This window comes from Coregonus clupeaformis, chromosome 33 (genome assembly GCF_020615455.1).
Source record: "Coregonus clupeaformis isolate EN_2021a chromosome 33, ASM2061545v1, whole genome shotgun sequence".
Taxonomy (NCBI): Eukaryota; Metazoa; Chordata; class Actinopteri; order Salmoniformes; family Salmonidae; genus Coregonus; species Coregonus clupeaformis.
In genome coordinates, this window is record NC_059224.1 from 21,071,646 (window position 1) to 21,087,514 (window position 15,869).

General features: G+C 49.9%; 1 protein-coding gene across 2 annotated transcripts in view; it reads right to left on the minus strand.

The window, feature by feature from the left end:
* Positions 1 to 728: 728 nt before the first annotated feature.
* Positions 729 to 15,869, minus strand: part of LOC121548777 (metabotropic glutamate receptor 1) — a 50,847-nt gene continuing 35,706 nt past the window's right edge. Inside the window, exons 8-9 of one of the 2 annotated variants that reach the window (XM_041860338.2) lie at positions 4,726 to 5,656; positions 729 to 3,416 (exon numbers count right to left, since the gene is read on the minus strand). In XM_041860338.2, coding sequence (XP_041716272.2) covers positions 2,567 to 3,416; positions 4,726 to 5,656 — 1,781 coding nt within the window. In that variant the 3' untranslated portion in view covers positions 729 to 2,566. The remainder of the gene's footprint in view (positions 3,417 to 4,725; positions 5,657 to 15,869) is intronic. The other variant, XM_041860339.2, reaches the window with a different exon arrangement.

Here is a 15,869-nt window from a genome sequence, read left to right on the forward strand (position 1 = left end):
AAAACATGTAGGCCTACCTCATTCAAGCTGAGACCGTGTAAAACGTGATCTTTCTGTTACGTTACATTTAAGAAATGTTAAAACCTTCAAACAAGTTACACTAATAGGCTAAATATAACATTTTGTAATAACAATTACAATACTATAGTACTATACATACTGTATATTCATGTTTATATACTTTGGATTTTCATTCTTATAGATAAAGTACTAATAAACGTATGATCAAGTAAACCAATACAACTGCAATTTTATAGTACAAGATCTAAGCGAGATTGAAGCGTGTATAATCTTACCACAACTAACTACCCATTGGTAAGCTTTACAACTGAATATTTTCAAGAGGATACGGTTGACTTGTAAAGTTTATCTGAAAAGTTACCCAAAATCAATGTCAACACACAGCTCTTTCACAGGCATCTGTAAGATGAGTTTTAAAATGTATAAATAGTTTCACATTCTAAATATATAAACATTTACTGATATTACAAACATACCATCCGTGTGAAAAAACGAGAGATGGTTCAACAGTATTACAAACTTTGAAAACATACACAAGTATATTCCCATTACAATGACACAGTGACCTCAGAAAACAAAACAAAAAATCATCACACACACAGTATAGGGTGTCCAATCAAAAATGCATCTTTTGACCAATGGGTAAAATATGTTAATTGTGTAGATAATCCTCTAAGAAACCAATGGTCCAAACCTCATGTCTCTGTCATAATCTGTTCAAAAGTTATTGGAGTTTTTACCCTTGTAGGATGGCCAGAATTAGGGTGACTAAATCAATGGAGGCTAGAGAAAAAAGTGGCAAAAAATCTGGAAATGTACATTGTGTACATTTGTGCAAGAATTAAGGCTATGGCTACCTGACAGGTTCACTTTCCTGTTGAACTCGTCATCTTTCTTCTCCAATCCGCAGGACATAAAACAATATGGAGGTAAGATGGATATTGATTTTGAGACATGACATGTAGTATTTTCATATTTTAGCATACGCTTTTCATATTAATTCGAAATTCCTGTTATTTTTTTAGATTTCTCACAAAAACAAGCTTATCTCTGTGAAATGTCAACGAAGCATAGAGCATATACCAAGCTTTTTATTTTCAAAGCCTTTTACATTTAATTCAGCTCGTGTCATGCATATTTTGCTTTTTGCGACCCGCTGAAACAACTTTGAAGACGATGACCACAAAATGTTAAATCCTCAAATGTTGTTACGAGAAACCTGCACCACTATGTCAACAGAGCTCGGTGCTTATTATAGGATGTATTAGGTTACGAAATCCGGCTTTTTGGATATAATGTTAATGATATGTTAGAGACAGACCCCACTGAATGATTCAGAACATAAATAATAATATTTGTCTTGGTAAAATATATTTTATAACATAAGGAATTGAAATTTCATCACCAAAACACGTTTTCACCCACTCTGGGCAATGTGGGTGGACACCCTACACAGTATGGAAAACAGAATCGCATCTTCATAGCATCCTGTGTGAACCAAACATGTCTCAGGATTTCATAGAATATGTTTGAACTTATGTCATAAAATTACTGTCGCCTACAATCAAACCCACCACATAATGTAGAATATTGTACACAATCTCAGAATCTCCTGAAGATGCCTCATCACCAGTCTCTGCAAAGAGCTATACAGTAAACATTAATGCAGAGAACTGGAAAACTACTTTGATTGGCACAATAACAAAACATGTTGCAAAGTATCTCATACAGCGCAAATACCCAATCTCCAATTAAAGTATATTATGTTACAGTACCTTGGGGCCCTGTATGCAATGTCGGAGACACATAATACTGCATGAAAACATCAGTCATATAATATACTGTAGCATATCCTGCGGTTCATAAAGAGAGTTTATTTCCTATCAGAGAGCAAATGTTTGAGCTGCAATGAGGTCAGCAGTAAAAGTACTGGTAAGCTGAGGCGAGTGCTTCTTATTGACGACTAAGTCTTTATGAGAAAAGGCAAAGAGAGTCTTTTGAAACAGCTGCGTCTGCTACACATAGTATTATGAACTGCACAGGTACAGTATTGGACCAAACAGGCAGTACATTCTGTGATCTGTAGTCTTTAGCCGGCTTTGTCCCTGTATCTCACTGAAATCATAGGATAAGTCCCAAGCACCTTATACACAGCAATAGGGCTTCCCTCCATTTGTCTCATAGGATATTTTAAATGCACAACAACAGCAAAACCAAACCATATAGCTACAGCCATCATTGTGATTGCCAATCCATTTGGCACAAGAGCCGGGTAGGCGCTGTTCCCAGTCTCAAAGTTTGCAGAAAGGCTGGTGGGAACTCACATCCCTTGAGAAACATGATTGCTACTGGACTATTCCATTTCTTTTTTATTTTCTCTCATTTCGACTCCGCCTTGATGTAAAAAGTATTGTATAATCCAAGCAAGCGAATGACAGAGCAAATGGAGAAATGTATAAATTAATACATTATCAAATCATTGATGTTACCTCTTAGTAACATGGTGTGTCTGTGTGTGTGTGTGTGTGTCAGTGCCTGGTGGCTCTCACAGTGTCGAGGAGCTCTGTCTGAAGTCCTGGAGGATGACGGAGGAGTAGGCAGAGCTCGGGGGGCTGCAGAGGACCAACTCAGAGACAGGGGAGCCGGGAACCGACCCAGCAGAACACACTGAGTCCCTGAAGGGGGAGGGGGGAGTCAGAGTCAAGGAGTCTTCCAGAGTCAGCTTACTCTGAGCCAGCTCCTCCTCCTCCTCCTCCTCATCGTCGTCGTCCTCTTCCTCCTCCTCCTCCGTGTAGCTGTGTAGGAGGTCCAGTGCCTCTCCCTCAGCCCCTTCCAGGGGGGAGATGAGGCCCTCCTCTCCAAAAGAAGCCCCCCCTTGCAGGGGATGGGAAAGCTGAGAGGAGGTGAAACTTTGGAGTTGGTTGGTGGAGCTGGCCTGAATGCCGGAGGCACCCATTGTGTCGTTAAATCCAGGGACATTGGAGCTGTACGTGTCCACCATCGCCCCCTGCAAATGCTCGGTGGTACAGTCCGTTAAGTGAGAATAAGAGGGTGGCTCCTCCGAGTCCTGCCCGTGGAGCGTTCCAGAGTGGGAGTGGGGGGGAGTCCAGAGAGGGCGTGTTTCCCCCCCCTCGCCCTCCTCCTCCGCCAGGTTGTACAGAGCCTTGGTGCCGGGGTGGGGGAGGTGGGGGTCTGTGCCAGGGCCGTGGAGGTGGTGGCGGGGGTCGCAGCTGTGGGGGTCGACGGTGGCGTTAGTTAGGGGCCTGATGACCGCCGTCTGATTCGAGCCGGCTTCCTGTTTCCTCACATGCACAGACAGTCTGTGCCACACATTCCCCCCCCTCTGAGGGTGTCTTGCACCTGGTTCAGACCATGACACAGACTTGCCATTAGAACTATGAACGAGATAAAGACTGCCGTTACTGACGGAGACAACCCGGGGGAAGGGTTAGACAACAACAACAACAATATAGCACAATAGAACATAACAGCAGCATTTCAACATTTCTATATGTATGTTAAAATACTTTAAATACGTTTTAACGACATTAAGAGGCAGCAGTTCTGTGGGTCATTCATTAATTCTAAGAGGCAATGCTTTTAATAATCATTCTGCGCACTTAACTAAATACTTAGTGATTCATAATTTCATAATGTTCTGTTTGAACAGAATTATGAATCATAGATGGCTGAATTCAAAGTATTTTGAGCCATCCACCAAATGTAGACCTGTCTATCTACAGTAAGTCCTTATCAAGCTGAGATGGGCAACATGCACTTGCAAAATGTTTCTGGTGCCTGTACTGTCTGACAAAAAGTCATGACACAAGGTTTTAGTGCTGTGCATAGCAGGCTAGGTTAGATTTGTATCTCTTATATGATTAGTGAGGGAGACAGAGAGGCATTCATGCTTCAAACTGGGATAAATGTGAGGGCAATTCAGGACAAACCAAAAGTGCCTAAACCAGGGGTGTGCACATCTCCTTCCCTTGAAGGCTGCAGTGTCTCCTGGCTGTCATTCATACCTTGTAATCACCAACCAGTCTGGAGCTATAAAGAAAGATTAGTAGACCCTCCTCCTACTAACCACTGAGCCCTTATTTTCCAAAGACACCGCAGTCCTCAAGGATAGGAGTTTGCCAAGCCCTGTGTCTAAACATTAGCCTGTCAGAGTCAACCTCTGTCTGTTGGAAGAGTTTGAGAGGGGCATATTAGAGCAATGGTGAGAGACAACACTCAGACAACATTCTCTCATCTCCCATCTCAATCCTTACTGTCAGTATCTTTGCTGTGGAACGCCTATTAGGAATCCACTTTAAATCTATTCTTTAATCATCATACATAAAGTATACGCTCTCATTATTTTGTGTTAATCTTGCAATTGGACTAGCTTTGAAGATACGCCCAGTTCTGAGTTAAATCAACATATATTACCTCAGCATTACATCTGTGAATCTGTGAATATCTATCACATTTAGTTTCTAATTGGCTAATCTACCAAGAAAATGTATAGTCAAACACACATTATATGTCATCATATTTGGGCAGAAAACAGTAGAATGACAGAGTAGGGACTACAAACACATGTTAAATGTAGTCACAAGACAACTTTTGGATCCAAATGAGTGTGCAGGCCCTATTCTGTCCTTCTATATGCCCTCATCTCTAGGACCTGAGTTCTGAACATCACTGAAGGTTACTCACTTGGTGCTTCCATGTCTGTTCTTCTTCCTACGGAACATGTTGAGAATGCTCTTGCTCTGCTGAGCCGCCTGGCCGTCTCCCACATGCATTCTGACTACATCAGACGTGGTGAAGGCGCTCCTCACGTTCCTCTCCGGCTTGGCGATGATGATGTACATCTTGGGCGAGAACATGCACCCCAGCGCCACGGTGACGCTCAGGCTCACGGAGAAGGACGTGGTGATGATCTTGTAGTTGGAGCCGAAGTAGATGGGCACGAAGGCCAGCCAGATGATACAGGTGGTGTACATGGTGAAGGCGATGTACTTGGCCTCGTTGAAGTTGGCCGGGACGTTGCGCGTCTTGAAGGCGTAGTAGGTGCAGCTCATGATGAGAAGGCCGTTGTAGCCCAGCGGTGCCACCATGCCCACCGTGCTAGTGTTACAGATGAGGTAGACCTCGCGGATGCTAGGGTAGTACTTGACGGGCAAGGGCGGCTCCAGGATGATCAGGGTTATCTCCAGGATGAGTTGCAGGCTGATGAGGAAGAAGGAGATGAATACCTGGGCCCAGGCCGACATGAAGCGGGGCTTCTTGGTGCAGATCTTTTTCTTGCTGCCGGCCAGGATGCGGGCAATGCGGTTGGTTTTGGTGACCAGGGCGGAGTAGCACATGGCAGCCGAGAGGCCGACTAGGAGACGCTGCAGGTAGCAGGATCCCACGGTGGGATAGGCGATCAGGGTGAAGGGGCAGATGTAACCCAGTAAGACGCCCACCAGGATGATGTAACACAGCTCACGACTGGACGACTTGACCACGGGCGTGTCGCGGTACACCACGAAGATTAAGATGACCCAGAGGGTGACCAGGATGCCCACACAGGACAAACACACTGCCACTATGGATTCCACGTCTGACCAGTCCAGGTAATTCAGAGGCAGGGGCACACAACCTGCAGAGGACAGAGGAAAGGAGAGATGCTATTGTTGTCTATCTAATAATTGAAGCATGTAAATTGTGGAAAAGAAATAGGAAGCTCTGTAAATGGAAAAGATGGGAACATGGGTAGACTGAAGAATTACTCAAGAACACACGGTCCAAATCTGTCCGATTTTCCTCTCATGCTTATGCTGCAGCGTAAAGTGTGTATGTGTGTGTGTGTCAGTCAGTGTGTGTGTGTGTGTGTCTGTGTGTGTAGCTGTCCATCATGTCGCATTGGTGGTGATTTGTCATCAGACACACACTGAGACTCGCAAGGGCTTAATAGGAGGAAAGTGACGTCCCCAGACTCAGCTTAAAACCCTTGTATTACACAGCGCTCCAAGCTAATAGCATTACAGCACCACCACAGACTAGCCCTGCCTACGTCTATGCCACCACAACCAGCATCATTTAGTTCTCATAACCCAAATCACAATCATTTTTACATTTCTGGCCTCCAAGCTTAGTTTATCAAGGCATCAGGCTCACACACCGCCAATGGAAAAGGGAGGCAAATATGAAATGCATTTATCATCATCCTCGCTCTCAAAAATCTTCAAATCCCTTATTTCTCTTCCCTACACAATCCTGTCAAAGCTGTAAGTAGATCTTTGAATAATTTCAACATTACTTATAAAAGACTCACACCACTTCCTCGCTCGTCAAGTTCACAACACCTTCCCTTCTCTAAACGCTGGTTTCCCCAGTAAGAATGACGAGTCATAAAAATAGCCACCTTTCCACTTTTCCACTCGGATCTGGGAATGATATTCCCTATTAGTATTCCCCAGACATGCTTAGGGACTCACAGGAAAGAGGGGAATTTCATCTCAGACGACAAACTGTTGGAAATCTACCTGTGTCCTCTAAAAGAGCTAATGGGTTTTTTCACCTAGCAGCTGTGAGAGGAGAAGAGAGAGCTCCCGTCAGCTCGAATCGCTGACAAAACAATGCCTGGGTCAGGGGGAAGGCACAGAGGGGGAAGCGGGAAGAGTGGAGAGAGAGAGAGCTGAGAAGAGAAGGCAAGAGGGAGGGGAAGGCACCAAGAGGAGGAAGATGAGACAGAGAGACAGAGAGACAGAGAGACAGATAGAGAGCAGGAGTTGAGATGAAAGGAGAGAAGAGTTGGGGAAGGCAGAGCACATGACAGAGAGAGTAATGTCTTTAGGTGATAGTGTCACGTTCGTTGAATAGAGGATTGGACCAAGGTGCAGCGTGGAATGCATACATGTTTATTAACTAAGTTAACACACGACAAAACAACAAAAGCAATGTAATGTGTGGAGCAGCTGACCGGAGCTGGACTAGGCACCGGTGGAGCAGACTGCTCTGGCACTGGAGTGGAGCAGCTGACCGGAGATGGACTTGGCACCGGTGGAGGAGCAGACTGCTCTGGCACTGGAGTGAAGCAGCTGACCGGAGCTGGACTGGCCACCGGTGGAGCGGACTGCTCTGGCACTGGAGTGGAGCAGCTGACCGGAGCTAGACCAGGCACTGGTGGAGCGGACTGCTCTGGCACTGGAGTGGAGCAGCTGACCGGAGCTGGACTAGGCACCGGTGGAGCAGACTGCTCTGGCACTGGAGTGGAGCAGCTGACCAGAGCTGGACTAAGCACCGGTGGAGCGGACTGCTCTGGCACTGGAGTGGAGCAGCTGACCGGAGCTAGACCAGGCACCGGTGGAGCGGACTGCTCTGGCACCAGCCGTACCGGCCTGGGGACACGCACCACTGGTCTGGTGCGAGGAACAGGCACGGGCCGCACCGGGCTGGGAACACGCACCACTGGTCTGGTGCGAGGAGCAGGCACGGGACATACCAGACTGGAGACACGCACCCCCGATTTGGTGCGAGGAGCATGCACGGGCCGTGCCGGACTGGAAACACGCACCACCGGTTTGGTGCGGGGAGCAGGTACGGGGTGTACCAGGCTGGCGACACGCACCAATGGTTTGGTGCGGGGAGCAGGCACGGGGCGTACCGGGCTGGCGACACGCACCACTGGTTTGGTGAGGGGAGTAGGTACGGGCCATACTGGACTGGATACACGCACCACTGGTTTGGTGCGGGGAGCAGGTACGGGCCGTACAGGACTGGATACAAGCACCACTAGTTCGGTGCAAGGAGCAGGCATGGGCCGTACCGGACTGGAGACACGCACCACTGGTTTGGTGCGGGGAGCAGGTACGGGGCGTACCGGTCTGGGGAGGCGCACTGGTTACACAGTGCGTAGAACCGGAGCAGGATATACTGGACCGTGGAGGCGCACTGGAGGTCTGGAGTGTAAAGCTGGCACAACCCGTCCTGGCTGGATGCCCACTTTCGCACGGCACGTGCGGGGCGCTGGCACAGGACGCACTGGGCTGTGAAAGCGCACTGGCGACACAGTGCGTATCTCCGCATAACTTGGTTCGTCAATGAACACACTCTCCTTACAGCTCCTGAGTGGCGCAGTGGTCTAAGGCACTGCATCGCAGTGCTAACTGTGCCACTAGAGATCCTGGTTCGAATCCAGGCTCTGTCGCAGCCGGCCGTGACCGGGAGACTCATGGGCGGCTCACAATTGGCCCAGTGTCGTCCAGGGTAGGGGAGAGAATGGCCGGCAGGGATGTAGCTCAGTTGATAGAGCATGGCGTTTGCCATGCCAGGGTTGTGGGTTCGATTCCCACGGGGGGCCAGTATAAAAAAAAAAAATGTATTCACTAACTGTAAGTCGCTCTGGATAAGAGCGTCTGCTAAATGACTAAAATGTAAATGAGTACGGGGAGTTGGCTCTGCCAGCTCTTGCCTGGCCAGCTCCTCTCTCCGTGCATCCACTAATTCCTTCTCCCTTTGGGCCTCCTGCAGCGCCTCCTTCTGAAGTGAGAGCTCCTGCTCCCTCTTCTCTAACAGCCCCCGTAATGTGGTGGCCTCCTCTCTCATACTGCTGATCCGCAGGTCTTGGAGGACCTCTACAATAGCGGCCTCCTCCTCCACAGTCAGCCCTTTCACGGCCTCCTGCTGCTTCGTCGACCACCCCGTGTGCCCCCCCCAACATTTTCTTGGGGCTGTCTCTCGGGCTTCATTCGTCGTCAGCACCGTTGGCGTCGCCGTTGATCCGGACTCCAGGCCTCCTCCATTACCTCACCGTAACGGACGGCTTACTCCTCTGTAATTTTCCCCCAACCGAGGAGGACATCTACCAATGTTGCGTCCCGCTGTGTCCAGGGTGTTTGCTCCTCCTGGGCATGCTGCTTGGTCCGTTGGTGGTGAGATCTTCTGTCACGTTCGTTGAATACAGGATTGGACCAAGGTGCAGCGTGGAATGCATACATGTTTATTAACTAAGTTAACACACGACAAAACAACAAAAGCAACGTAACGTGAAGCTCACAATGGCTACACACAAACATGCCAAACAAGAGTCAAGATCCCACAACATAGGTAGGCAAAATGGCTACCTAAGTATGATCCCCAATCAGAGACAACGATCGACAGCTGCATCTGATTGGGAACCACACCCGGCCATCATAGAAATACACAACATAGATATTCACATACATAGATATTTACACCCTGACCAAACCAACTTGCGAACTCTATGTCAGGGCGTGACAGAGTGAAACAGAGAGAATAAGAGTATAGAAATCAGTACATCAGATATTAAAATATCTTCTAAACTTCTGTCGTCCCATCTCAAAACGTATTAACCTAAATTGGTAAAAAACTATTATTCTCAGATAACCTCCATTGTCTATTACATATATTACAGATGAAGTCGGAAGTTTACATACACTTAGGTTGGAGTCATTAAAACTCGTTTTTCAACCACTCCACAAATTTCTTGTTAACAAACTATAGTTTTGCCAAGTCGGTTAGGACATCTACTTTGTGCATGACACACGTAATATTTCCAACAATTGTTTACAGACAGATTATTTCACTTATAATTCACTGTTTCACAATTCCAGTGGGTCAGAAGTTTACATACACTAAGTTGACTGTGCCTTTAAACAGCTTGGAAAATTCCAGCTTCTGGTAGGCTAATTGACATCATTGGAGTCAATTGGAAGTCTACCTGTGGATGTATTTCAAGGCCTACCTTCAAACTCAGTGCCTCTTTGCTTGACAGAAATCAGCCAAGACCTCAGAAAGAAAATTGTAGACCTCCACAAGTCTGGTTCATCCTTGGGAGCAATTTCAAAATGCCTGAAGGTACCACATTCATCTGTACAAACAATAGTACGCAAGTATAAACACCATGGGACCATGCAGCCGTCATAACGCTTAGGAAGGAGACGCGTTCTGTCTCCTAGAGATGAATGTACTTTGGTGCGAAAAGTGCAAATAAATCCCAGAACAACAGCAAAGGACCTTGTGAAGATGCTGGAGGAAACAGGTACAAAAGTATCTATATCCACAGTAAAACGAGTCCTATATCGACATAACCTGAAAGGCCAATCAGCAAGGAAGAAGCCACTGCTCCAAAACCGCCATAAAAAAGCCAGACTACGGTTCGCAACTGCACATGGGGACAAAGATCGTACTTTTTGGAGAAATGTCCTCTGGTCTGATGAAACAAAAATAGAACTGTTTGGCCAGAATGACCATCGTTATGTTTGGAGGAAAAAGGGGGATGCTTGCAAGCCGAAGAACACCATCCCAACCGTGAAGTACGGGGGCGGCAGCATCATGCTGTTGGGGTGCTTTGCTGCAGGAGGGACTGGTGCACTTCACAAAATAGATGGCATCATGAGGAAGGAAAATGATGTGGATATATTGAAGCAACATCTCAAGACATCAGTCAGGAAGTTAAAGCTCGGTCGCAAATGGGTCATCCAAATGGACAATGACCCCAAGCATACTTCCAAAGTTGTGGCAAAATGGCTTAAGGACAACAAAGTCAAGGTGTTGGAGTGGCCATCACAAAGCCCTGACCTCAATCCTATAGAAAATTTGTGGGCAGAACTGAAAAAGCGTGTGCGAGCAAGGAGGCCTACAAACCTGACTCAGTTACCCCAGCTCTGTCAGGAGGAATGGGCCAAAATTCACCCAACTTATTGTGGGAAGCTTGTGGAAGGCTACCCGAAACGTTTGACCCAAGTTAAACAATTTGAAGGCAATGCTACCAAATGCTAATTGAGTGTATGTGTCATGAGCCCTCTCACTCCACCGGGTTACCACCTTAATTTGTTTCCACTATCTTCCACTCTGCTCACCTCCCTCTCTCTACTCAGCCTAACTAGCTCCACCTGTCCCTGCTCTGCTCGGCTCTAATTACTCTGCCAGCTGCGCTGCATTACCCACTAACCTCTCCCAGTATTTTAGGCCCTGTCTTTCAGCTCTCCGGTGTCAGATCGTCTGCAAAGCTCACACCCGGAACCTGTTTGCTCGCGCTTCTGGCTCACCCTGGTTTTGTGACCCCGGACCTGCCTGTTTTTTGGATACTCTTCTGCCTCAGGAGATCCAGACCTGCTTCTGCCATTACGACTCCTGACTACTCTTCAATCCCGGTAACTCTGACCAGCCTTCTGCCTTGCTACTACGTATTTTGGATTTCCCTTGAACTGTACTGCTGCCTGGTTTCATTCCGCCCTGTTGTGTCTGTGTCTCCCCCCAGGACTTCTGGACCACCCACCACCGGCTTCATAGGACGCATCGCTGCCACTGGGGGGGCACAGACCCAGCGCATTGGACGGGATCCCTGTTACCCCTGGAGCCTTCATTCACTCCCCTACTTCCCTTTTCCCTTAAGTTTAATAAACTTTCTGGTGTGACGCAATTGTGGTCCTCTGGTCGTCTGTCTGAATCGTGACAGTACGATCTGACCATTATGGACTCAGCGCACACTTTCCCGACATGGAAACCGATGAGCATGAGCAGCAGTTCCAGCAGCAGCAACAACAACTCGCCATGATCATTCAACTCCTCACCAACCTTACCCCCAGCCAGTCTGCCCACCAGCCCAGCCCCCGAGTTACCTGCCCCCGGTCATTGCAGCCGCTGCTCCGAACCCAAGATTGGTAACCCCGAGCGGTTCAACGGCGATTCAACCCAGGTCCGGCCATTCCTGACTAGCTGCCGACTTCAGTTCTCCTTGCAGCCAAGGACCTTCGCCACGGAGGGGGCTAAAGTTGGGTATGCCATCACTCACCTGACGGGCCGAGCTCGACTCTGGGGAACAGCAGAGTTCGAACGTCAAACCCCCGCATGTGCAACCTTCGACCTGTTTGCTGAGGAGATGCTGAAGGTGTTTGACCTGGATTCACCCACCGCAGAGGCGTCTCGTGAACTGTTCAGTATTCGACAAGGCAGACGTACAGTCGCAGACCATTCCATCGACTTCCGAACCCTGGCTAGACGAAGTTCTTGGAACACACCATCGTTGGTGGACGCGTTCTTCCATAGTTTGGCTGACTATATCAAGGACGCAGTTGGTCTCCCATGAACTGCCTTCCACTCTTGATGAAGCCATCGCACTGACTGTCAGGATCGACAGAAGGATACAGACCCGTCAGTCGTGAGAGGGGGCGCCAAGGTCCACCTACTACCGGCATTCGGAGAGATCCGACTGGGCTCCTGTCATCTACTGCCACTCACCCAGGTCAGCTTGATCAGTCTGAGCCTATGGAGATTGGGCGAGCCTCCCTCACTCCTGCAGAGCGCCAGCGCCGCTCACCTCAAACCTCTGCCTCTATTGTGGAGGTGATGGACATCGTGTGGTAACCTGCCCTTTAAAGGGCCGAAGCTCACCGGGCGTAGGGGGAGTCCGGTTGAGTTCAATGACCATCCAGTCCTCCGACCGCAAACCCCTGCTGCAAGTTCACCTCCGCCTCTCTGACTCAACTCACACCCTGGCTGCTCTGGTGGATTCTGGCGCCCAAGCCAACATAATGGACATCAAGCTGGCACGCCAACTGGGACTGGAGAACCTCCGTTTGACACCTCCTATTCCTGCCCGGGCACTGGACGGACACTTACTCGGATCGGTCACTCATGTCACGGCCCCGGGTCTCGATGGGTCTGTCCGGGAAACCATCAAGAAACTATCCAGTTTCACCTGCTCCCCTCTCCAGGCCAACCCCTCATCCTGGGTTACCCATGGCTCCGCCGGCACAACCCTCAGCTCGACTGGGTGACCGGGGTGATCAGGGAGTGGGGAGAGGACTGCCACCGAACCTGCCTGCTTGCTGCCGCACTACCCCCTCGGCCAGTACCTACTAACTCCGCTCCTGACCTCTCCAATGTCCCAGAATGCTACCATGGTCTCAGAGAGGTGTTTAACAAAGCAAGAGCCACATCTCTGCCCCCTCACCGACCGTACGACTGTGCCATCGACCTCCTCCCTGGAACAGCTCCTCCAAGGGGTCGTCTTTATTCGTTGTCTGCTCCTGAAAGAAAGTCCATGGAGGACTACATCAATGGCTCTCTGTCCGCAGGATTAATCCGTTCATCTTCATCTCCTGCTGGTGCTGGCTTCTTCTTTGTGGGGAAGAAGGACGGATCTCTTCGCCCCTGCATCGACTACAGGGGACTCAACGACATCACAGTGAAGAACCGTTACCCTCTGCCTCTGCTCACCTCTGCTTTTGAGTTGCTCCAGGGAGCCACTGTTTTTACCAAGTTGGATCTCAGAAACGCTTACCACCTAGTGCGGATCCGGGAGGGAGATGAATGGAAAACCGCATTCAACACACCAACAGGCCACTACGAGTATCTGGTTATGCCTTTTGGCCTCACCAATGCTCCTGCTGTGTTCCAGGCTCTAGTGAATGATGTACTGCGGGACATGTTAAACAAGTTTGTCTTCGTTTACCTGGATGACATCTTAATTTACTCCAGAAACCTGTCTGAACACACCCGCCATGTCCAGCAAGTCCTTCATCGTCTTCTGGAGAATTCCTCTACGCCAAGGCAGAGAAATGTGAGTTTCACGTCAAGACAGTGGCCTTCCTGGGGTACATAGTGGCAGAAGGAAGTATCCAAATGGATCCTGCCAAAGTATCAGCAGTCACTTCATGGCCAGTTCCGAGAACAGAAAGAAGCTGCAACAGTTTCTGGGGTTTGCTAACTTCTATAGGAAGTTTATCCGAACTACAGTACCGTTGCTGCCCCTCTCACTGCTCTAACCAGCACCAAGCAACCCTTCACCTGGACCCCAGCAGCCGACAAAGCCTTCAGTACCCTCAAGGTGAGGTTCACCTCCGCTCCCATCCTCCAGATGCCTGATGTGGACCGGCAATTCATTGTGGAGGTGGACGCTCGGATGTGGGAGTTGGTGCTGTGATTTCTCAGTGGGCTGCGGAGGATAGGAAGCTCCATCCCTGTGCCTTTTTCTCACGTCGGTTGTCCCCCTCTGAGTGCAATTACGACATAGGGAACCGTGAGCTGCTGGCTGTGAAGCTTGCCTTGGAGGAGTGGCGTCACTGGCTGGAGGGGTCCACCATTCCATTTCTCGTTTGGACCGATCATAAGAACTTGGAGTACATCCGCACGGCCAAACGGTTGAACTCCAGGCAGTCCCGCTGGGCCCTGTTCTTCACCAGGTTTAATTTCACTCTGTCATACCGGCCTGGATCACGCAACACCAAGCCAGACGCCCTCTCCCGTCAATTCCAGAAGGATGACACCCCCTCCAAGGACCCTGTGTCGATTCTGCCAAGTCCCTGCATCGTTGCAGCTCTGACCTGGGCTGTTGAGGAACAGGTGCTGGAGGCTCTCCGTAACCAGCCAGGTCCCAGCACTTGCCCAGCTGACCGCCTTTTGTCCCCGAAGACCTGAGGTCCCAGGTCATTCAGTGGGGACATGACTCCCGCCTAGCTTGTCACCCTGGCTCCACCCGCACTTACAACCTGCTCGCCCAGAGGTTCTGGTGGCCCTCTCTGAGGAAGGATGTACGGGAATTCGTCCAAGCCTGCCCCATCTGCAACCAACACAAGTCGTCCTGCCAGCCCCCCAGCCGGATTGCTGCAGCCCCTGCCTGTGCCCAGACGTCCCTGGTCTCACATCGCCCTTGACTTTGTCACGGGGCTGCCCCCCTTCAAGTGGCATGACCGTCATTCTCACCATCGTTGACCGTTTCAGCAAGATGGCACACTTCATTCCCCCTCCCCAAGCTCCCAACCGCCAAGGAGACCGCCCAGGTGGTCCTGGAACACGTCTTCCGGATCCACGGACTGCCAAGGGATGTTGTTTCTGACCGTGGTCCACAATTCTCCTCCGCTTTTGGAAGGAGTTCTGTCACCTGCTGGGAGCCACAGTCAGTCTGACTTCCGGATTCCATCCCCAATCCAATGGGCAGTCAGAGCGGGCTAATCAGGAGCTCGAGAAGGCACTGCGATGCATGACTTCACGCAACCCCCACTCCTGGTCGCAGCAATTGACATGGGTGGAGTACGCACACAATTCTCTGACCTGCTCTGCCATCGGTATGTCCCCTTTCCAATGTGTTTATGGATACCAGCCTCCTCTATTTGCCAGCCAGGAGGAGGAGGTTACTTGCCCATCTGCACTTGCTTTTGCCCGTCGATGTCGCCGCACCTGGTCACAAGCCCGAGCCACACTCCTCAGGTCCGTTGCCAGCTACACTACCGGGGCCAACCGTCGGAGAATTCCTGCTCCCACCTACCATGTTGGTCAAAGGGTGTGGTTGTCATCGAAGAACCTGCCACTCAGGGTGGAGTCGCAGAAGCTGGCACCTCGGTTCATTGGCCCATTCCCTATCATAAGAGTGATTAGCCCAACTGCTGTCCGGCTCCAACTGCCTAATTCCCTGAGGGTGCACCCCACTTTCCATGTGTCTAAGATTAAGCCCATCCATGAGAGTCCGCTGGTCCCTGCTGCGCCTGGTCCTCCTCCTCCACGGCTCGTCGATGGTGGTCTGGTTTACACCGTCCCGCCGCCTGCTTCGGTCCAGACGGAGGGGTAGGGTCTCCAGTACCTCATTGACTGGGAGGGCTATGGACCTGAGGAGAGGACCTGGGTGCCAGCTAGTCGGATTGTGGATAGGACTCTCATCACCGCTTTCCACCAACGGCATCCGGATCAACCTGCAATCCGTAGGGGGCCGCCCCAGAGGGGTCCCTAACCGTCCGGCCCGCTCGGCTTCCTGTCCTGTGCCTGATCCTGTCTCGGGACCTGTCCCATCTCCCGACCACGGCCCTCCGGCTTCCTCCGAGGATGAGGACGTTCACTCGGACCGTTCGGAG